The sequence below is a fragment of the Leptosomus discolor genome, chromosome 1, assembly GCF_034619465.1.
Source record: "Leptosomus discolor isolate bLepDis1 chromosome 1, bLepDis1.hap2, whole genome shotgun sequence".
NCBI classification, from domain to species: domain Eukaryota; kingdom Metazoa; phylum Chordata; class Aves; order Leptosomiformes; family Leptosomidae; genus Leptosomus; species Leptosomus discolor.
Window position 1 is genome coordinate 61567430 of NC_141391.1, and position 23953 is coordinate 61591382.

The following is a 23953-nucleotide window of genomic DNA, read 5'->3' on the forward strand; positions in this document are numbered from 1 at the left end:
TGCTCTGTCAGGGACTTAGGATACTCTTGTTGCACATCCCCCTCAGGGAGAAAACATTAGTGCCATGTACCAGTGGCAAGGAGACTACCAGGTGACCCGCTTACTAATTTGTATACTGCTGTGTTTGCAGTTTGAACTTTCATTCTGTGATATTCCTTTTTTTAGAAGTATTTTTTCAAAAGGATTAGAAATTCCTGCCAACTCAGCCTTCCATTTTACAAATTTCCTTCGAGGTCCTTCATTGAAGAAACATTGAGACTTGTGAAATCCGTTTGTGTAGCCTCCAGTTTGTTCTGGTTTCCACTGTCGCCTATACCAAATAGAGCGAAAAAAACCAAGAACTTTGGGATTCTGAGAAAAATCTCAATTCTCTTTAGAGGGAAAACCCAAGAGGACCGTGCCCACATGGGGGGAAACCGTTGTTCTGTCTCAACCATTCATTTGCTGCTTGTTCTGTTTGGTTTCTGTAGACCTAGATTTGTTTCATTATACATTAATGCCCTTGAATGCAAACTGGGGAAGACACGCTTGTTCTGCAAATTAGTCACTGTAAGTTAAAATAGACAAGAAGATGGAGCAGACTGAGGCTGATGCTGTAAGAATTATTCAAGTAATAGTAGATTAAGCGCAAAACCTATTAATCTGTACAAGAAAATTATTGTCTTCCACAGAAACAGAGGCCTCTGCTTACAGAGACCAAGAAGTGGTGGATCAGCAAGAGAGGATTTGAGTATTGAAATCTAGCTAGATTTTAAAAACCCAAAGCAGTGTGCTGAGGCCAAAAATACCTCTCCCTTCTTTCCCTCTGAGGGCAAAGATCACATCCATCACAAGAATGGTCCAATGTTCTGGCTATGGAGAGCATGATCCCTTTATCCTCCTGTAAAACCCCTCTTCAGAGGTCTTTGATGACCTAATCTGACAATGGAGCACAGCAGTGTAAAGCAAATAGCAAGGAACTTCCAGAAGAAGGATTAAAGCTGGTACTTTCAGGTAGCATGCCAAAAATAAAGACACTGTAAATGAGGAGACACCAAAACCTTAATTTCTCCAGCCTGGAAGAGGGAATGAAGAAAAGATACTTTCACTCTTGGAAAGAATCTCAATGCAGTTAGTCTGGCCCAAGTTGATTCAATTGCCATGCTGTGTAAAAGGTCCTGGCCATGTTACATTAATGTGCTACTAACTGAAGAAAGAGTTTCCAAGGTACCTAATAAATTGAGAAGTATTTATACTGAAAGTCTTTCACTCCTCTATTGCTAAAAAGACTTTACCAACTTAGAAGATTTGATTCGACTTCCAAATTTATAGAGTGGTTTCAGAATTCCCAGCTCTTTGTAACAAGCCTACATGCTGAACAAAGCCCCCCACTGTGCTTTATTTTAAGGCAACACAAAACTACTTCCCATGATCAGAGCTTTTCACAATTGGCTTTATTGTAAGCAATGAAAACACAAAAATCTCTGTTCTTGTTAAATGCAACACCCTCATCTAGCCCCAGACTAAGTCATGATTTTCAATTTGTAAAGGAAGAGTTACCTTAAGGGGTTTTCAGGGAATTCATGAAAAGAGAAGCATCCACTGCTTAAATTCAACCTTTTCATATTTAGCATTAAATGCAAGACTAAACATACCCGTTGCATCCTCAGAGAAAAGATTAAAGAGATTCCAAGTGCTATAAACTTGTTTTCCCTAAAACTATTTTAAAACAAACAAACAAACAAGCAACAAAACCCAAGCCCAAACTGTTTTATAATTTCTAATTTGTATTAATATAGGCAAAATACACAGAAATATACCGGATCATACTGTCAGACTACGAGCCAGACCCTTTCAATTCACAGATCATGACCAGATGTAGCCTGCCAAAATATTTAAAGCATCAATAATCAGTAAAAATGTTTCTTTACTTGGGCTTCTCACAACTATATAAGGGAAGAGAGGGACTGGCGGTCATATGGGGAGAAATATGTACCCTTTAATTAAAGGCAGATCAAGAAGCACATGTAGCAGCAACTCAGGTCGGTGTCCATATAGCTCTGCAGATAGAAGATGGGTGTGCAGTACAACAACAGGTTACTCAGATGACCAACAGTGTTGGCCAGTTTCATTGCACATGCTCACACAAATGAAGGGGTGATCCCTAGTAAGGGCAGTGATGAGGAAAGTCAGTGAAGAGGGAGAAAAAGGTTTTCTTTAGAGACAGATGAAACCTCCTGTCCTTCAGCTCCTCCTAACCCTGGAGCTGCATCTTCTTGTCAGAGAGAGGAGAAAGGGGAAATCTGTTGCAAGTCTGAGCCTCCTTTCCTGTCTGGTTCACCCTCCTCAGAAATTCAGTATGATTCATTACTTGCAAACTCAGGTCTCTGCTGCTCAGCTGGCAGCCTTACTCTGAAGCAGGGTTCTCTGGCCTGTTTGCTCCACCAGCTTTTCACAGGGTTAACCAAGACCCCATAGGAAGTCTCTTTCTAGGTGCTCCTTCCTCAAAGGATGAAGCTGGGATTCACCCCTTCTACTGAAGCTCTAATATTGCTTTTGCCTGCGTGGGATGGTGTCATATGCTGTTATTGGTGCAGGTGCATTCCCACCCTGAGGCTGGGGGCACAAGTAAATCACCCTCCAAGCAGCGTTTGCCCTAACTTTCCTTAGTGGAGGTGAAAGGAGTTTTCTGATCCTCTTTGGCTGTGCTCATGCTGCTAAATAAAGGAAGTGTTAGATCCCTGGTCACTCACACTTGTTCCTTAAGTCCCAGGCAGTTTTGGACCACTTCAGCTTGCCCTCTCCAAGCTAAATCTCCTAGGGAGGGTAGCAACTGCAAGTAAGGTGGACATGAGCCAGCCAGAGCCATTTGGACTTGGATCAATCCCTGGCCCTTTTTAATTAAGCAATATAAATTCAGTCTTAGGTTCCTGAACAACTAGGAGGAGTTTAAGGTTGGAGAAGGATATCAGTGCCAAAATGAAGGTGGACCGTTCCTATTCACAATTCTTACTTGCCATCTGCTAATGAGAAGAGACTGGCTCTCCCTTTGAAGTTACTGTAAGATCTCCAGTATATGCTTCTTGATGCAGACTTACGGTGATCTACTAAGTCTGAACAGCACCTAATGTTCTTGACCTATTTGACTGTGGTCTTAACGAGCTATTGGAAGAAAAAGGCAAATTAGTATTGAACCTATACTACCCTCCTTCACTGCACATAATGCTTGCAAGTGTGCAGAGATGCCTTTGAAACCTCTTGATAGACACAAAAGCTATTTAAATGCTTCCAGTGTTGGATATCTCTATAGTTTACACTGGCCAGTGCATGATGTCTGATACAAAGATTTACAAAGCTTAAGATCTGTAGAACACGCACTGCCTTTTTAAAGGTGTGCTATAAATCAGTTGGGGCAGGGGGGGAATAATACACTTCCTCTCACCAGCAGTTACTGTGGCAACTACACTGACTGTTTCAGTTCAGCTTGAGGGCCACTCTCGTGAGTAGACCCATGTGCCATCTCTCCTGCAGGTGAGCCTGCAGGTGTTAGCCCAGGCAGTTGGAGCGCACGTAGGACTCCACATGCCCATGCAGGTCCAAAACAGCAACGGCTGCCAGGCGTGCTCACGCAGACGGCTCGCAGACCGTGCACGCGACAGCAGGCAGGCAAGCAGGAGGCACTGGACACTCAGCCTAAGGTCACCCTGGAGGCCACTCCTTCAGAGCAGTGCAATGACAGCTGGTAGACTCATGAGAGTGTGGGAGCACCTTCATTTATAAAAGCAAAGCAACATTTACAAGGATATCTCACCTTTAGCAAGATAGCTATAAATGGAATAAATTGAGACAAGCTAGACTCTCAAACGTAACTCTCTTAGATATCCCTGGAAAAGAATCACTTCTAGAAATAGAGGTTTTCCATGAAAATGTCCTTAAATTTCAGATCTATTTGATCTTCGATTGATAAGTAGCTTAAACAATTTCTAAATTCTGCTTGCCTGTAGGACTCTCTATCACTAACCTGTCTAAATGACTACAGATTCCTTTAATCCCTTCATTATTTACTTTATAATTTCTTTTATCGTTCTGGTTTTTCATCTCCCTCTGAGAATAAGTGGGAGAGAGAGCATCCCACACTATTCATGTATCATCCACACAGCACTTGAAAAAAAACCTAATCTAATGTACTAACATTGCATTCTGACTTTTATTTTAACTTCATCAAGTTCCATCCCCAAATTCTTAACCTATATATATGAGTACAAAGGCTTGGTATTTATCTCTTCCTCATCTTCCATCTTAAATCTATTAGAAAGTATTCTTTTTGGCAACCAACTTAGACCACAGTCACATAGCCAGCCAGTGAAAGCCAAGGAAAATGGGCTTCAGCAAACATAATGAACCCTCACGTTGCTGTTTCTCCTGATTTTTTATTACAAAATTTTAACCTAGCCTGCACAACTTACAGGTTACTTCTGCTTTGGTTATAAAGTCCTAACCTTCTGCCTCTGCTTTCATCCTGATGGCATTTGGCACATCTGGAATAAAATCTTTCTCATCCAGCATCTAGGAGGCCATGAAACTAAATAGCCTTACAGTTAAACTACTGTGATACTCACCTGCATATCCTTAGGTTCAATTATTTGTTCTCATTGTGCTTAAAGACTTTTTTTAAATTGAGAACACCATATTTACTTAAGTAAGGAACCTCTTAGATTGTGTTTACCCCAGTGGTATATGGCAATGGTCAAAATCAACATGCGTGATATTGAAGTGCTAAGAAAGCCAATGTCTTCTAAGATATACGTTCCCTGAAAACCTTCAACGAGGAGTTATCTTCTGTGGCCCACAAATCACAGGACTCAGCTCCACTTTATCCAGTAATAGCCCAGACAGATACGTCATCTCTTATAAACTCCAGAGATGAACTGAAATGAGGAAAGACACTAGAACACAAAATCACAATGACTCCATTCCCACTACCTTGGCGCACATTCCTCATTGATTTCACCCAGATATGTATTACCTAGGAAACTACAACAGCTTTTTTTTTTTTCTCTTACAGTTTTACAACTCTACAAACATTATCAGGGTTTAAAGTCCACTTCTGAAACAAAATAAGGCCTCCTTTGAAAAATGTGGGTCTTCAATACAAACACTACATAATGATGTATTTGCTGTAAACCAATCCTGTACTGCTTTTAGGTGACCTGTTCCATGAAAGAAAAGCCCATGCTACAAGTTTCAAAGGTAAGGGAATTCATCTCTGACATGTTTCAAAACTTTACGCAAGTAGGCAGAGCTCAACATGTCAGAACACAGGGCTTAATAACACATACAGTCACTGGTTTTGGCCATAACGTACCTGGTTAGCAGGAGCCCTAGAGCATGTTGCACTAAAGTGGCATGTTACAGTCCTCTCATACAATAATGTCTCAAAACTAGACTATCAAAAGTGAACTCAATCAAAGGTGAAGAAGATCCAGACCACACGTTTGCTCTGTTGTATCCTGCTGAAGGTATGGACACATGGGGAATGCCTGCATCCACATGGGTTTTGCAGTTCTCTGGGAACAGTTCAGCAAGGTACCACGGCCAAAAGCTTCAAGGAGACACGTAGCACCCATGGCAAATCCAGGACCTGGAACCAATTCTCTACCAGGTCAAGTAAGAATTGCTCAGCAATATTATCCAGAAAACTTCCTTGGAAGCTGAGGAGTCCTGCTTTAACAGCAGAATACCACATAAAGCATTTTATCCTCAAGCAAGTAATATCCTCAAACAATCATCAAAACAAATGAAAGGGATAACGTTTGTTCTTAGGTCTTCCGAATCCTCTTGCTGATTTTACTGTCTTCTCCTAATTAATCACATTTGCTTTACTGCCTCTGCATTTATGTACTCCTGCTCAGTGCCACTAGTTCTGCTACTGTAAATCAGGAGAAAGTGGAAAACCAATCACTCATACAGCTCATGTCCAATAGAGAAAAGGATAGTCCATCAGCCTGCCCTTCATCCATTATAAATATCTATTACACCAGTAATAATCTGTACAGTCATACTGCTCACTGCCACTAGCTAATTATTCAAAGTGGTGGAGAGAACTTAAAAATAGCTGAAAAAAAAACATAATTAAGGGCTAATTCTCCAAAGAGACCCTAACACAAAGTAAAAAGGTGAGATGCCTGCACAAGCAGCAGGTGAAAGAACTGAAGGAGATGTGAGAGGCTACAATGGAGGCAACAATGCTCGGGATGCATCCAGGTCACATTCACGGAGATAAAACAGGTTTGAGTAAAGCCAAGAGGTGAGCAAATGTTGGTACTAAAAGTCCACATAACCCTATTGTTTGAGGTAGAAAGTCTCCTTCACATGGGGACAAACATAAAAAAAAATGATTTATACTGGCAAGGGGCTAGGAGGAAATCTCTTGGGGGCACAAGTGTTTACAAACTTTAATCCACCTGTTAGTGCTATTTTAAAACAGGGATTTTAGTGAAAGCTGAAAGAGTCCAAGCCACAAAATTGCACCTGGATTTTTGACATCCTGAAGTTAATTCACATCCGAGATCTTGGGTTGATCTCCTAGTGGGATAATCTGCCTAAATCACATTTAGGTTCAGTTTCTCAGGGACTATTAGCAGTCTGGGTTCGACTTGCAATTTCTAGTTGCAAGAAAATCAGAATTGTAAAGTGTTTTTTCATATCATGAGCACTATGAATTAATAAGCACTACAATTAATTTAACCATTATTAAGATATTCCTGATAGGATACTCTGTTTTAAGATACTGGTGTACTAATGGTTTAACTGATTTTTTCCAGCATTTCCCTACTCTACAATTTTTCCACACCTTTTTCTATATTTTACTCTATGTTTTGCACTGGTAGTTCCTGTTCATCTCATTCAACGTCAATAAATGTACTACATTAGCAGTGAGTGACCCATAGAAACTACTAGGCAATAGCAACACTCCATAGTGCACTTCTCTAATGAGAAGTGTGAACTAGGAACCGTTTAATCTGGACGTTTTGTTTAAATGTACCAAGTCATGCTTAGAAATAGATTTACTGAAAGAGTAACAAGTCTGGCAAACTTGCCTTCTTTAAATTAACATTTTCGGCTCAAACTTCATTAAAGGGCAATGAAATTCCTCTATATTTCCTTTGCTAGCATTGGTAAGAACCAAGAGATTTATATGTAAACAGAAGTCTTTGCTTTTGTATGCAAGCTCTCTCTCATGCTCAAACCATTCAACTCGGGTACAAAATTACAGTTTTCGGTCACACTAGAGCTTAATTCTTTATAAGTTTGTTCAAGGGAGCAATATCCTACTTCTTCCCTCAAGAGAAAGGACTTTGTGAAAACATGCCCTTTGCAGGAGACACTTCCTTATCCCATAGGCCTAGAAAATCCATAGGAATTAACTCGCTTTAGCTGGACGAAAGCAGAGCATACAAGGGGATGTGTCAGCTGCTGCTTCATCTTTGTCCTCCAAAGCCAGAGACATCCTATATCCTCAGGAAAGGCAAGTTATACTGCACAGGAACTGAGATGATAGAAATGCCCAGGATTTTCTGACAGTTCAAGGAAGGAGAAGGCACCATGAAGGAAGAGTTCTTCACCTTACAGATGAGATACTCACCCCTGAAAAGCTCCCCGTAATCGGTAATAACAAACACAGAGAAGGAATAGCAGTATTAGCCCCTGTTTTTCAACAGGAGAAGAACCAAGGAGTACCTTCTGAAAGTACAAACTCCTCCACACCCTTTCCATATAGCATGTGGTTACGTGGAGCTGCCACACTAAGTTTTTGATGCTCAAAATAGAAATGCTGTTTGACAAGTTAAGATGCATTAAGAAGAAGCTACTACATGCGGTGGCCTAAATAAAAACTCTGATTTAAGACAGTCTAGTGACAGGTGAAAACTGAAAAGGTAGATTAGGATAAGGATCACACCTAGATTTGCCCCGTGTCTTACGTCTTTCCTAGACCACCTAAAGGCCAGAGCTGGAGACAGAACATGTTCAAGAGCTAAGGCGCGAGTCCCACACATTCTGTATCCTCATTACGTTATCTTTCCAAATGACAAAGCTGCATGAAAAAAACATGGATGACATGATGAATTTTCGGAGAACAGCAAAGTCTATTCCCCTATCAGCTCAGTGAAATACAGACCTTTCTGGAATCTCCTTAAAACAATTTTTTCATAGAGGATTACAGCTTATTTGTCTCACTGCCTGAGAGCAAAAGCCAGAACAATTCCAATGGAATTAAAATGTTTAACCTTTTTTCGATTCTGCTGTCTGATGGGACACGGTTAATTTTAGTGACACAAAATGATCAAGCCAAGTAATTTTCAAGGTACTACCTTCAGTGTGCAAATGTTAAACTCATTCCACACAATTCCTTATACTCTTTCCAGTTAAAAGTAAAATAAGCAGGTGTCACAGTGAAAACACAAAATACAAAAATTAAAATTACACTACCAATTTCTGCCAGCAACTGAGTGTCATTTATTGTCATTTGACCCACACAACGATCCAATATTAACTCTCAAACTGTTAAAATGTTGCTTATGTTCAACACAGTATGTTTTCTAAACTAGTGCGTTGAATTTTACTGCAGAAGGTGTTATTCTGACTTCTGCATTGAATTTTACTACTGATATTATTATTATGACTTAATGCTGTCTCATCAGCAACTATTTACTGTCTTTGCTACTATTTACTGTGAGTGCTTCCAAAAGAGTATGCTACAGGCACACAAAACCAGCATTCCATTAATCCATTAAAAGCCTTTCACTTGATGATTTTTGAGGTTTTGCCTTCAACAAGATCCTCTTTGAAGTCAGCGTGCTCCTGATTTGAATAACAACTTTGTTATTCACATGCTATTTACCTTTGCTGCGGAGTGTATTAAAAAGAATATATGACACACATTTTGCCCATTGTGAGTTCAGGCCATCATGGTGCCAAACACCATCAGTTCCCTTTGCAATTACAATTTTCAGTATTTCTGAGTGGCTTAGGCCCTCTAAAGATCCACTTTGAGAACATAATAAATAATTTTTTAATAGCCAGACTGAAGATGAAGATAATCCTTTGAGCACATTATCACATGATCTCCAATAAAAAGATTTTCTTACCAGTTGCTTCATTTGTTCTGACAGTAGAAACACACGCTGTGCAAGAAGTGGGCTCTTTCTGGACTAACCATGGCCCCAGTCTTGCAAAGTTTATTTCCAGGTACACCGTTTTTCTATTGTATACGCTCTTTCTGTACAGTGGCAAGTCGCTCTCAGGTATATTAATTGTACATCAATTGTACATCAAGCCTTATGCTACACCACAGGATTTTTTTTCACAACAGAGACTGCAAAATTTTAAGATCATTCACTGCTTTGTTACTCAGTAAGTTGTTCAGTAAACTAGTACTTTGTCTTTGAAAAGCTATCATTCACTGAAATGCAAAAAGCAAACAAAAGGACCCACAGCACACTTTCGCAATGTTCAGACGTTGCCTACAATTTTTAACAAGCAGGGAATCAAGGCATAGGGAAGTTACAGTGTGTCCAAAATCACAAAAGCCATCTGAAACAGAATTAGGTACAGAAACAAATCACTGCTCCTGGAGCAACAAGGTCATCCTCAACTGAATGAAACATGCTCCAGCAGGACTTGGTGCTCACAGGCACATTTGGGAAACAACTGTAAATACTCAGCAGAGTTTAATTTGCACACAACCACTTCATTTATCCAACCACACTCTAGACTCACAGCATTTCATCCAATATGTTGAGTGATTACACAAAAACCTCAGTAGTGACCCTACCAACCCAGAATCCGTGTAATGCCATTTCCTATTTCTTTAGTTTGACGAAGTCCTCTTGAAAAACTGGGTTCCAGTTTCAAACAACTCTTTCCTGTCCATATTATATTTTTACAGGCATTTAATGGACAGAAAATCTTTGCAAAGGGACAAATTCTGAATGTCTACATGACTCCTTCGCTAAATTTGAAGTCAATATGAATTTTAGCTCAAAATTAATATACTTAATGTAATCAAAGCAGGTAAGTAGAATAAACATCAAACTCAAATGAAAACTGCATACACATAAATATTTAAACCAATGATATCTGTAAACAAATTTTTCATATTTTCCTTATGCCTAAGTCATCCTTTGTATATTTGAATTAATTTATAAATGGTCTGTCATTAGCACACATTGAATTAGGTGCAAGCATTTTATCACAGTAGGGAGATGCATGAGCAGGCATAAATTTCACCCCTTAACAAGTAGAATATGCAATTTAATTTGATCAAGAATAATTAAATTTGTATAAATTCAGGAAATGTATTCCATAAAGGATAGAACTTCAGTAGGTGAGGTACATGTGAATAGGCAATTTTACATTTGAGCAGGAGAAACACACCGCGGCTCGATTAACAGTACGGGAATTACAGCATTTAGGCAGTCAGAGCTGCTAAGTGAAAGAAACTTCAAGGACCAAATCCTGCAGCTCTTCCTGAGGCAAAACACCTTTTGTCTTTTAGTGGGAGGTTTGTTTTCTATGAGTAAGGAAGGCAGCGGGGAGGGGAAAGCAATTTACTTAGAATTCAGATAAAGACACACACTATATATTTTATGGGCAAGATCCAAGTTTCTGCTTTAAACAGATCCAGCCTCGCGTGGCTGTGCTTAGAAACTTTTTCAAAATTGTAAGCGACCATGAAAGAACAGTCTATTTTACGGAGAAGGAATTTAACAAGGGACTATGCAGAGATCCCAGTCCAGCCACAGCCTGCATCTCAGGTGCTTTTCTTTTTAAAAAGGCTTTGTGTTTGAGACTGATACGGGGTTGATACTAACAGAAACCAAATTCCTCTATCAGCAATATATTCATAGTAATGCCAATTTCCATCTACTCTCCTGTCAACATCCCTGACTGAGTCAGAGAGATGCCTCTCCTTGGAGGTAAACAGAGAGGAAACATGATACATCCTCTGTCTGCTGGGCTGCCACCAGGAGTGAAATAAGATACTAATTGCTGCCGTGGGGGCATCTAATACTCCAGCCAACTAACTCTTCTCCCATGGGCACCCTAACAGCTCTCATTGGGTAAAAAAAAAAAAACAAAAAACAAAACAAAACCAACAAAAAAACCCCACTTGTTGTATTTGCTTCAAAAAATAGAGATACCCTCCTTCCCAATCTCCCCTCAAGCTCCAAATCCTCCGCGTGACTTAGCCATGCCCTAACTGACCATACCCAGTTTAGAGACTCGGGGGTTGGGGGTGGGAAGCCACCAGGATGGCATCTTATCATTGCAAGCCCCAGCTCAGGCCTTACAGTCTCAAGTGATTTTTAACTCTTTGTGAGAAAAAGTCTTTTTTGTCTCACACTTTGTGAAGCCCTCTCCATGGGTATGACAAGCCAGAATGGCAGAGCTAGATGGAAATAATCACAAAAGCAAGTGAGGCCCAGGGAGCTTAATACACTGCAAACATTTTCATGCTGGACAGAATGCTGAAGATATGTGGTGCTTCATTACTTTTTGTACTGTTAAATTCAGGAAACCCCCCCAAAAAAAAACAGTCAGTGCAAGCAAAACCCTATCAATTGATTCTCAAAGTTTTTCTCCTTATGAAGATGTAAAGAGGTAAATAATTGTAGGAAAGGGAGGTCCTCTTTCTGAGATGTCAAATTTGAAACAAATTTGGTCCCAACAAAGTTATTACTAAAAAAAAAAAAAAAAACCCTCTGATGTAATCCTGCCAGAGACTTGCGCACACCCTACTGGACACACCCCGTCCCTCCCTGCCCTCCTCACCCCTCGCTCCAGAGCCCTACTCGATGCCGGTAAGCCCGGCAGGGCCAGCCGGACCCGCCAGGGCTGGCAAGGGGGCCCCGGGAGGAGGTCATCGCACGGAGGGGAGGGATGCAGCCAGCGGTGGAGAGGCAACGTAAAGCAGAGAACACCTGGAAATGAGCCACCTGATCCCGTTTCTGGAAAAAGACCAGCTGTTGAAAGGGACAAAAAACGTGCAGCAGGCCGAAAATAACTAAATAAACTGAAATCTCAGCCAGCGGTGCCTGCCTAACCTGCTTGATTTTCCGCACGGTTGGATCAGCGGCAGCTGCTCGCTCATGTGGTGCCTTTTGAGACTAAAAAGTCCAGTCGCTCCTGAAAAGTTTGGCAGGCAAAAGGGGCCGGGGGGAGTGTAGCGGAGCCCCGTGTGGCAGCGGGGACGGGGCTCTCCGGCTCCCAGGACGGAGCTGCCCGCAGAGGGGGAGCCCCCCGGCCCGGGGCGCCGGGACACCGGGCGAGGTAGGGCAACACGGCACGGGCTCCCCGCTCTCCCGCGGGCGGCCCCAGCCTGGATGGAGACGATCTGCCCCCAGAGCAACAGCGGCTATGGCCGAGCTACGAGCTAATCCGGCCAAGCAGGGTATCAGCCTCCCCAGGGGGGTTACCGCAGTTTAGCGCTCCCGGGAACGGGATGTCAGGACAGTGCATGCGGCTCGGCTGGGCTCGGCGTCCCGGCTCCTCCGCCGGGATCCCGTCGGACCACAGCAGAGAGGCGCAAACTGCGCGGGGCGGAGAGCCGTACCACGGGCCTGACCGGCGGGGACGGCAGCCACAAGCCCCCACCTCCGCGCTCAGCTCTCGGCCCGCCCTGTGCACCCCCGGCACTCGCGGCAGCGGAGCGCAGCCACCCCCCAGCCCGCCCCCCTGGGTTTCTGCCTCCCCCCTTCTGCCCTGCTTGCTCAGACCGGGTCATCTCCCCCCCCAGCAGGCACCCCCTGGGCCAGCTCAGTCCTCCCCAGGCAGGGTAGCAGTGGCGGCGGGGGCAGTGCCACTCCCCGCCACCAAAACCCACTCATCCCATGCAGGGGGGGTAAGTGCAGCAAAGTCCCTGGGGAAGGGGATACACGGTGTGCTGCGGTACCCGGCAGTCCGAGGAACACGTCTTAGCTTCAGGGACCGTTTCCTTACAGCCTCCCCTCCACAAGGAAATGACACGGCCTTGGGGGGGGTGGGGGGGTGGGGTGAGGGGTGTCGGGGTTGCATATCCCCCCGGTATGCAAACTGAAAGGTCTAGAAACCACCACCCCGCCAAGCCCTTCCTCCGGAGCATCGCCTCTTGCCCAGAGCACCAGGGTGCTGTAGCCGTGTCGTGACCCCCCCCCCCCCCCCCCTTCGGGGGGCTGTCGGCAGCAGCAGCGGGCAGGGCAGGCAGGGCCACGCCGCGGCGTTGCTCTCCCCCTGCGGTCACGGCCCCTGCATGCGCGGCCCGGGCAGGGGGAGAAGGAGCGTCCCCAGGGGCTGCGAAAAGGTAGCCGGCTGCCCTGCCCCTGCCCGCCCCATCCCGCCCCGGGGCGGGAGGGAGAGGGGGGGCGGGCGGCAGACACGGCTTGGAAGTTGCCCCCGGCCGGGGAGGTGTCTCGCTGCAGCGCCAAGGGGCGAGAAGCAAAGGGCACTTTGCGGGAGGCTGAGCGCAGCCTCCGGCGGGGCATTTCGGCCTCTTTGGTATGCTGAGAAGTGGCTGCTCTTCGCTGCTGCGGCAGCGACGGGGAGAAAAGGGGCGAGACGAGCTGGCAAACGGGAGCGAGGCGGGGGGGGGGGGGGCGGGGGGGGAAGAAAAAAATCGGCCGAGGTGCCCACCTCGACTCTCTGCACTGGCCCTTAGCTGGGCAAAGCAGGAGCCGGCACCCCGGCTGCCGGGGCGGAGAGGGGTGCAGGCTGCCAGGGCTGCTGCTTGTTGATGTTGGGGTGTCAGAGAGGCAACGAAAGCCTATGATCTACTACACTGCAGTGCCAGCGTCAGGAGCCTCCTGCTCGGGAGCTGCCACTGCAGGGCAGCCCGCACACACGCACCCCAGCGCTCACACACGGCGTCCCTCCCCTCCGCCCCGGCTCCAGTCGCTCTCGCCTCCCCAGGCACGCAAGTGCTTGCGGACAACCTGCCGGCCGGGGAAGGGGGGGGGGGGGGGACGACACACGACCCAGAGCCCGGTGTGAGGGGGCGGGGAGGGCCGGTATTTCCCCTGAAAAGCTCCCGGCTCCCCCGCCCGCCAAGCATCCCTTCTCGCCCACCTTGCTCGCCAAAACGCCGGCTTGGCCGCACGGACGCCCCGAGCAAGAGGGATGCAACAGCAGCAGCGTGACCCTCCGGGACCGGGCGGCCCAGAGCACCTGCATTTGCATTTCTTATGTAATGTACTGCAAGTTTCCCCCTCGGAGCCGGGCTGAACCGAAGCGCATGATCCTGGCTGCCAGGCAGACATGGAGACGCACGCAGAGACACCGGCGTGTGCACAGAGGGGTCATCCCGGCAGGGAGAGGCGGAGGAGAGACGCAGCCACCCAGGCGGTGCTGCTGCTGCCGCTCGGCGTAGGTGGCCGAGTTGCCGTCTGGGCACAAGCCCCAAGAAAGTGTCCACCCCCTTTCCTCACACCCCCCCCCCCCCCCCCCTTCCCGGCCTAAAGTTCCGGGGGGTGAGTGATAAGGGGGATAAGGGGGAGCCCCCAGGCCGGGGGCGGGGGGTGTCGGGCTTGACTTCAAAAAGCCGAGCGAGGCAGGTGGGTGGGTGTGTGTGGGGTGACATATTGCAAGCTAATCAGAAAGTGCTGTGCAGGACCTGAGCCCCGGCGCACTCACCCACCACAGGCAGAGCCGGCTCACACCACCACGGGAGACCCAGGCTCCTCTTCCTAAAACTGACTCGGGGTGTGCACGGGGGGGCTCACATCGAGGAGAGGAGTGGGGCGGTGGGGGCTCTACTGGCTTCCCCTCAATAAGGGCAGCGATATAAAAGTTTCCTCCTTGGAAATACCACATAGAAACTAGGAGATGCAGGCTGGGCTAGGGTCGCCTTTGGTATTTTTTTTTTCCGGGGTGACAGTGGCTGAAGCTAATCCAAACCGCTCCTTGCTTATTCATACACGTATGCACATGCATGTCCGTGCTGGCCTCGTTATATTTCCCCCTTCTCCCCTCAGCAGGATTGCAGATCTACCTCGGCGAGCAACAGACAGGATAGCATAAAAGAAAAACAACGCAGTGCAATGGATTGCTTACCAGTTTGGTTCTTGTTTTTCTTAAGACTCTTGCCACAAAGACACTGCAGCATATGCGATCCTTTGCTGAAAATGTTCCAAAGAAACCACATTGATTTGGGCGAAAAGCAATCCAGCAGCTTATACACCCTGAGAAAGAAGAGATCCTTGTGGTTGCATAATAATAAATTGAGACCAGTTCTCCTGAAGAGGGGCACCAGTTTTATCATAGAAAAAATGATTATATTCCGATCTTCTCCCAGTTTTTTTTCCTCACGTGGTCTATTTCTTTGAGACTTTTCAACGGATGCTTTTTTTTCAGCCAGGCTGAATGGTTATTCCCCCTAGATCAACATTGGATTATAACCAAAAGCGTGGAGACAAAATCAAAGAAATCCCTTTTTTCAGCATGAAGCCAAACGAAAAGTAAGGTAGTGAAATCCCAGCCGAGGCCAAAACCTCATCAGAGACACCGGCAAAACGCGGAAGAAAGATCCCCAGAGAGAAAACCATAGCCTGGTACTTGACTGCTAGGAGGATGGGTGGATCTGCAGAACAAAAGCCACGGCAGGATCCATCCTACTGAACGACTGCCATTGTGCAGCCCCGCGGCGGGAGAGCGCACCACCGGCACCCGGCGAAGCCCGGCTGAGGCGCAGACACCGCTGCCGGCCGCGGGCGCGGACCCCGCCCGCAGCCCCCGCCGATGCCCCGCAGCCCCCGCCGCCGCCGCCGCCCCGCGACGCCGCCCGCCCTCGCCCGCGCGGGCCGCTCGCCTCCCGGCCCCGGCTGCCGCTGCGCCCCGCACCGCCGCGCAGGAGGCAGCACCCCCCGCCCCGCCGCCGCGCCGCCCCGCGCCGCCCGCCGCAGCCTCGGCGCCCAGTCGCCGGCGGGCGCCGGGGGAGGAGGAGCCGCCGAGCCCCGCCGGCCCCGATCGCCGTCACGTACCCACGTGCGGCCCGGCCCGGCACGGCACGGCGCGGCCCGGCACCGCCCGGGGGGGGGAGGACAGGAGGGCTGCCCCGTGGGGCAAAGCGTCGCAGGCCGCTGAGCGCGGATCCCTTACCCCCACCTCACCCCCCGCCCAAATGTCCTGACCCCTGAAATCCGGCCCTTCCCCAAGGCTGCGTTTTGCCCGTCTCGGTCGCGGCGTGGTCTCACAGAACGCGAACGGCCAAGGCAGCCGCCATCCGCATAAATCAACCTGAGAAGGGTGTTTCTGGATGCTGGCCCTGCTGGCGTCGTACCTAAAAAGTGAGGTTTGGGGATTGCCCCAGCAGAGGCAAGCACCGTCTGTTTCATGTTGGGATGGTACCACACACGGTGGAGTCCTGGGCCATGACTGGGGCTCCCAAGCACTGCAAATATCTGCAGAGGCAATGCTAAAGTAATCCCCCCAAGCACCTGCTGCACAGCCAAGTTGACAGGTCCACAGGCAGCCGGACCAGCTCCTGAGCAGTTCCACTGGCTGCTCTCCGCAATCCCACCCGGGGAGCACTGCCCTCTCACCAGCCCTCCCCGGTCTCTGCAGCAGGGCTGCACCAACCAAGCCCACAGCAGTGGCACCCAGGCGTGGCAGCGGTGGTGCTGGAAGAGCTGGAAGCTGATGCCCATGTGCTCCCTCTCCCATTTAGATGCTCTGGTGGGCTGAGTGGATACTGGAAGGTGTTGGAAGTGATGGGACAGAAAGCATGAATAAATGAGGGAAAAGAGGATGAGGGTAGTACTAAAAGAAGCTGCTGAGAGGAAGGTGAAAGGAGAAAACAGAGGTGATGGAAATGGGGCAGTGAACAGCTCTCTCTCCTCTCCTGCTCTGTCTCTCATTGCCAAAGTCATCTATAACCACCTTCATGATCATCTTTACCTCTTTGGACAAAAGTTCACACTTTGACCATTAACTTTTTCCAGTAACAAAATAGTACAAAATAGAAGTACCAGGACACTGTTTTTACCTATGACATTTATATTAATATTTGCATTCATTCAGACATAGTCAGATGTTGGTGTTTTCTCCTGGAGCCATGGAAGCTGCCGTTGCTTCAGGAAGTGTAAGCAAGTGTATGAAAACACAGAGGTTTGTGTGCGTGCTTTTCATGCCTTGCCAGGATCTCCGTCTGGTTACCAATGTTTGAGAAACTTACAGTGAATAATTGGTCAGCACACCAACAAAAGCACTGTGAAACAAAAATTTTCCAATGGTTTTAATTTCAGCGAGATGCTGGGTTTACACATAGAGATGAATTGCTTGGTTGCCAGATCTTCATCGTTATCCTGTTTTACAGAGATGAAGAATGACACACAAGAATGAAGGACTGTATTGTGAGAAGTGGTCCATGGAATTGGCAGAACATTATGGGGGCAGGGGTAGGTGCCTACAAATCAGCACCCAAGTTCACAAAAATAAAAATAAGCAAAAGTTGATTGATAACATTTAAGAAAAGTTAGAAAAAGAGTGAGGCAAAGGTCACAGAAGAAGTTCATGCTAGGAAGTGGCTTGGTCCCATGTCCCATCCTCTTGGCTGTTCCACCTGTTGAGCTAACGGCCTGTCCTTCCTGGAGTGCAGGCATTACACTGGCTGCTGGGAAGATGAGCTGGCTCGGCCACCTTGCAGCCAGCTGGCTGGGAGTTCACAGCAGCCCCAGTGCTATTCATGGTAGCTCATATGTCACAGCTCCCTACAAACATAAAATTGATCTACAGTCTTCCCAAAATATCTGAGATCTGTGTCTATCTTCCCTTGACCACAAGAGCCAACGTTATATAGCCGGGGACAGTCTGTGATCTGTAGAAAACAAAAAAGTAATTTACAAGCTTTCCACCCAAGTAATTGGTTTGTATACCTAACTCAGGCTAGCATGTAATTCCCTACTTTCTAAATGAAAGTAAAACTTCTCTTTAGCACATCATCATCATTTAGATGTCAGGAATTGTGGCTACAGAACTGAAGGGGGCTGGTTCTGATGGTGATACATGACTTAAGGTTTACCGGAATTAGAACAGAAGCAGAAACTCCATATCTCGACTGAGAAAACTATCATTCACCTTGCTTGCCTGGTAACTTAATGCCCTTGAAGAGGTCTCCAAAACATGTCAGGCCTGCAGAGAAATACCTGAGTAAAAGCAAGAATTTATTCAGAGTTCTTCTTTATGCAAAGTCAAAGTCATGGAAAGATTAGCCTTTCAAAAGAATGGTTGACCTAATGTGGAAAAAAACCAGGGGAAGTATTCTCAAGTGAAATATGTATAACAACCTTAAAAAGTCGAAAACATATACTTAGACCTATTTAGCCTAAGTATAAATTATACTTTTCAACACTTTAATTAATTTATAAATGTCCTATCATTAACCGATACTGAACTAGGTGTAAGCATTTTATCACAGTAGGAAGATTCATGAACAAAAATTAATCTCGTACTTTACTGCATACAATGTGCAAGCAATGAAATCAAAAAATGACCTGGACAAAGAGAAGGAAACATTCCCTCAAGGGTTTTTATCTGTTTTAGGACTATGGAGTAAGATGACTTTATTGAAGAGGGATATATGCATAAAAGGTGGGCAGACATGTGAAAGAAAACATCATCTACATAGTCCTTGCAAGGCAAGAGAAGTGAAAAACCAACAAGCGATACTTGGTTTAGCTTTTCCTCCAGGGATTTCAGGTTCTGTGGTGGGTTGACCCTGGCTGGATGCCAGGTGCCCACCAAAGATGCTCTGTCACTCCCCTCCTGAGCTGGACAGGGGAGGTAAAATACAACAAAAGGCTCATGGGTTGAGATAAAGACAGGGAGATCTCTCATCAATTACCATCATGGGCAAAACAGACTTGACTTGGGGGAAAAAACCTTTAATTATTACCAATCAAGTCGGAGTAGGGTAGTGAGAACTAAAACCAAATCTTAAGAACATCTTCCCCCCCACCCCTCCCTTCTTACCGAGCTTAACTTTATTCCTGATTTCTTTACCTCCTCCACTGCAAGCGGCACAGGGGGACAGGGAATGGGTGTTGGAATGGGGGTTGGGGTCAGTTCATCACAGTTGTCTCTGCTGCTCCTTCTCAGGAGGAGGACTCTTCACACACTTCCCCTGCTCCAGTGTGGGGTCCCTCTCACAGGAGACGGTCCTCCACGACTTCTCCAGCGTGAGTCCTTCCCACGGGCTGCAGTTCTTTACATACTCCTCCATCGTGGTTCCCTTCCATGGGTGCAGTCCTTCAGGAACAGACTGCTCCAGCATGGATCCCCCATGGGGTCGCAAGTCGTGCCAGCAAACCTGGTCCAGTGTGGTCTCCTCTGTCTCCATGAGTCTGCAGGTCCTGCCAGGAGCCTGCTCCAGTCTGGGCTGTAACATGGGGTAACATCCACCTTCAGGCATTCACCTGTTCCAGTGCAGGGTCCTCCACAGGGTGTAGGCAGATATCTGCTCCATTGTTAACTTCCATGGGCTGCAGGGGGACAGCCTGCCTCACCGTGGTCTTCACCACAGGCTGCAGGGGAATGTCTGCTCCAGTGCCTGGAGCACCTCCTCCCCCTCCTTTTTCACTGACCTCGGTGTCCAAGAGGTTGTTTCTCTCACATATTCTCACTCCCCTCTCCAGCTGCAATTGCTCTTGAGCAATAACTTTTTTTTCCCTTTCTGAAATACATTATCACAGAGGCACTACCGCTGTCACTGATGGGCTTGGCCTTGGCCAGTGGCAGGTCCACCTTGGAGCCAGCTGGCATTGACTCTATCAGACACAGGGGAAGCTTCTAGCAGCTTCTTACAGGAGCCATCCCTGTAACCCTCCTGCTAGCAAAACCTTGTCACACAAACCCATGACAGGTGGAAAGGGAGAAAGCAGCAGTGGAGTATTCTGGTAACTCAAGTTGTACCAAGAAGACCTCTGATTGACGGGGACTATTTCAGGTTTGCGGGAGAGGAAGAACATAACAAAATGAAAGGTCCCTTGCTTATATAGTGTGCCACCAAGCGTCCCTGACTTCTAGATCAGAGAAAAGAAGTCATTACCTAGGGACTCCATGTGGGAGGCCAGGGTGATGGTGATGGATTCCATGTGATCCATCCTCATGGGGTGGTGGCATCAGAGGACTCATTTTTATGTGAGGAAAATTAAGCAAAGCCTTGTTCTGGAAGGCCTTTTGAGAACAGAGACAATTTTCCTAAGAGGTCAAAGCACCTTACCGTATAAGCAGCTTGTATATTAGTCAGTAAGACTGTGGGCTGAATAACTCCCTCAACCCAAAGTTTTGGTGTGGATTGATTGCATGAGTAAGTCAGACAAGGTTAGCTGTTTACAAATCAACTGTAAACTCCTTTGTTTTCTAAAATACAAAGCCTGCAGAATTCCCATAGAAAATACAAAGATGGTAGCTACCATTTAGTAAGACTGAACCTGTAGAACAAGACATCTAGATGTCTACCTGTGAACTAGATGGTTATACTCCATTATAGTCCCTGAAGATCTGGAACTTGATTTGACTGCTGAAACTTAGACATCTGAGATTTCCTAGGATATCTTGCAACATAAGGCATGGCAGATATGATTCTGGATCTATGTGAGACCCAGGCCCTTATGGAGCTGCAAGCGGAGGCCACATGTACGTCCTAGAGCACCTCAATAGGAAAGTGATGGCTGTCTATGTGTAGGCAACTGTATAGAGCTCTTAAATCCTTATTGATTACCCTGGAGCTTATATACCCAGTTCACGGATTTACACATACACAGATAATTCGGTTTATGCATCTTACCCACAAATTGTATCCCAAACTAAATGTTTGTAACTGTAGACTCTTGCCGTCCTTGGAGACAGCTAGTTCTGAAACCCTCTTCATCTCTTCCTCTTCTATGCTGAGGTTAGTGTCTAGAGGAGTAGATGAGGCTGAACTCTTCATCATACTTCATGGCAGATTTTTTGACTATTCCACATAGAGGACATCAGAAAGGAGTGCCCAAGTACAAAGAGCAATGGAGATAAAGGGATCCATCCTTTTTGGAAATGTCACCTTGCTCCTAGTGGGAAAAGGAAGAAGAAGGGATTGTCATTCTCCTTCGATTCAGCATACGGGTGCACTCACCCTGAGGGAATCAAGAGGATGAGTTTGAACAGTGGATGATCTTACAAATTAGAACATGCTGATCCACCAGTTCTAGCCCAGTGCCAGTTTCTGTAGGAAATTGTAGGAAAGGGTGACATTAGTTACCTGAGAAAGAAAGGGACACGATGGGGAATAGACCATATTCTCACAAGCAGATGTTAGCCAAATCCATAACTACACACATACAAAAAGAAGTTATCAAATATCAGGATTTCCCTGTTGTTCCAAGGTGATGAAAGAGCTGCTGGGAGCTCTTGGGGCAACTGAGGTGAATAGTGCCCTAAATTGGCGGTGCACTAGTGCCCTGTGCTGGTGATGCCTGGTTGGGTAGCCTGGCTACATTGAGGTCCTGGGGTTGTTTTAGGTTACTAAGGCAAGTGGATATTTTCATGTGCGCGAGTGATGTCCTCTATTATCTGTCTCTATCCTATCAGCCTCGTATCTCGTGATAGCATTGCCTATGGGGGAAAGAAGCAGCTAACTGAATAGGAGAAAAAAGGGCCTTGAGCTGCCTGCTCAGTAGAGGCCTACGGTCCTGATGTTCAGCAGGAGCAATTGTGGGAGGAACCCTACTGTTTCCACATAGCATAGTGAGATTTCATGAGAGGGTAACTGCATGATGGGTGGGATGTTGGGACAGCTCAGATATTGTCCCATAACAGACAAAATTTAATTCATTCATCAATCTGTAAAAAACATGAGGGATGTTCGTAGAAGCACAGAAATGCTCCTGCATTAACGGTATGAGCATCTCCCCCAACAAGTACGAGGTCCAGTGGCCATAAAAATGTATCAGTCCACCAGGGTATGTATTACCTCTGCTTTTTCCAAGGGAGAAGCTAAATGCAAATGGTCTGACAGAGCACAGCGTCAGCAAACAGGGTGACATATGATGTGGGAGGGACCCATGTAGGTTTGTATGTAGGATTTGTCTTCAGGAAGCCTGTTAAAATTCCCTCCATCAGACTTGTGGCAGACATGCCTGAGCAGGTCGTGATGGCTGTACTTCCCTCTGCCTAACCTGCGGCAACCAGATGGCAGTGACTGCCTTTAAGGCACTTGGCAGGGGTTAGAGACAGGTGAGGGATTTACAGATTGAGCTTTTCTGCCTGCAGCCATCTCCTGGCTGTGCTGTTGGGGGCTGCCCTGGTACCAACTCCAGCCAGCTTCAGCACAGAGGCTGGCTCAACTAACTGAAAATTTGGAGAGCAGAGCCCTGGCCACTCCATGACATACAAGCAGCTGTAAAGCACTCTGGTTATGGCAGGGGACTGGGCAACATCCCTGTTTAATTTGTGGGGCTAACGCTGCGGTGGTTTGCTCTGTGGAAACACAAGTCAGTCATTGCAGAGACCATAATCGAGACCACAGATTGAGAGCAGCCCTGCAGAGAAGGACTTGGGGGTGCTGGTGGATAAAAAAAATGAACATGAGCCAGCAATGTGCTCTTGCAGCCCAGAAATCCAATTGCATTCTGGGCTGCATAGAGAAGTGTGGCCAGCAGGTAGAGGGAGGTGATTCTTCCCCTCTACTCTGCTCTGCTGAGACCCCACCTGCAGTACTGCATTCAGCTCTGGGGCCTCCAGCACAAGAAAGATATGGACCTGCTTAAGCAGGTCCAGACGAGGGCAATAGAGATGATCAGGGGGCTGGAGCACCTCCCCTATGAGGACAGGCTGAGAGAGTTGGGGTTGTACAGCCCGGAGAAGAGAAGGCTCTGGGGAGACCTTGTAGAGGCCTTCCAGTACTTAAAGGTGGGGAGGGATTCTTTTATCAGGGATTGGAGTGATAGGACGAGGGGTAACAGTTTCAAACTGAAAGGGGTAGATTTAGATTAGGTATTAGAAAGAAATTCTTCACTGTGAGAGTGGTGAGACACTGGCACAGGTTGCCCAGAGCAGCTGTGGCTGCCCCCTCCCTGGCAGTGTTCAAGGCCAGGTTGGATGGGGCTTTGAGCAACCTTGTCTAGTGGAAGGTGTCCCTGCCCATGGCAGGGGGGTTGGAAATAGATGGTCTTTAAGGTCCCTTCCAGCCCAAACTATTCTGTGATTCTATGATAATCTGTAGGAAATTTGAGATTGTTGTTGTCATATAAACAAAATACAGCTATGGGTACTAGAGGAGAAGGCATTCATTTTTAAACAAACCTGATCTTGGCACAGATTTCAAATGCAAATCGTGCCTCTTTTCTTTCCCTTCAATAATAGAAATTTCATAAAGTGCAAGATCATGTACTACAGGGCAGAGGTAGTAATTTGAGAAATATAAAAACATTGAAGAAGCAGTTACATTTAAGATAAAATAAATAGACTGCAAGAAATGTCTCAAGGACTTAAGGGCAATGGCACTGAAGAAGCAATTAACTGTGAATCTAAGCAAATATTGCAGATTATAGGACAGAGGAAAGACTTAAAATAGCATAGTCTAAGTTGTTTAGGTGATACAGTGGTTTGGTATCTGTAGTTGCTTGATTTAATTTCAGATACGTGTAATTGCTATGAAGACTGACTAGTGAAACTTTTATAGTTCTTAAAGGGCAAAACATTTGTGTTACAGCTCTGTGGCTAAATTAAAAATTTGTCAGTGAAGGACAGCAAAATGGTTTGAGTGGTTTAAGTGTAACAAAATAATTCTGCTTCAGCAGAGCTTTTGTATCTCAGTTTATATTTATTGCAATCGAAAGATGTGAAGATATCAAACTATTAGGGAAAGGAGAAGTTACTGCAGTGTTTTTTCACTGACCTGAGCAATAGAAGTAACAAAGTCTCTGAATGATCCTTAGAACAGAAAAAATGAAACAGCAAACAC

The 23953-nt window shown here is 46.4% G+C and overlaps 1 protein-coding gene across 2 annotated transcripts in view; it reads right to left on the reverse strand.

Annotated features, from left to right (window-relative positions):
• FGF14 (fibroblast growth factor 14) overlaps positions 1-15274 on the reverse strand; it is a 419412-nt gene extending 404138 nt beyond the window's left edge. For both annotated transcript variants that reach the window (XM_086482068.1, XM_086482066.1), the window contains exon 1: positions 15067-15274. In XM_086482068.1, coding sequence (XP_086338194.1) covers positions 15067-15274 — 208 coding nt within the window. The remainder of the gene's footprint in view (positions 1-15066) is intronic.
• Between the last annotated feature and the right edge of the window lie 8679 nt (positions 15275-23953).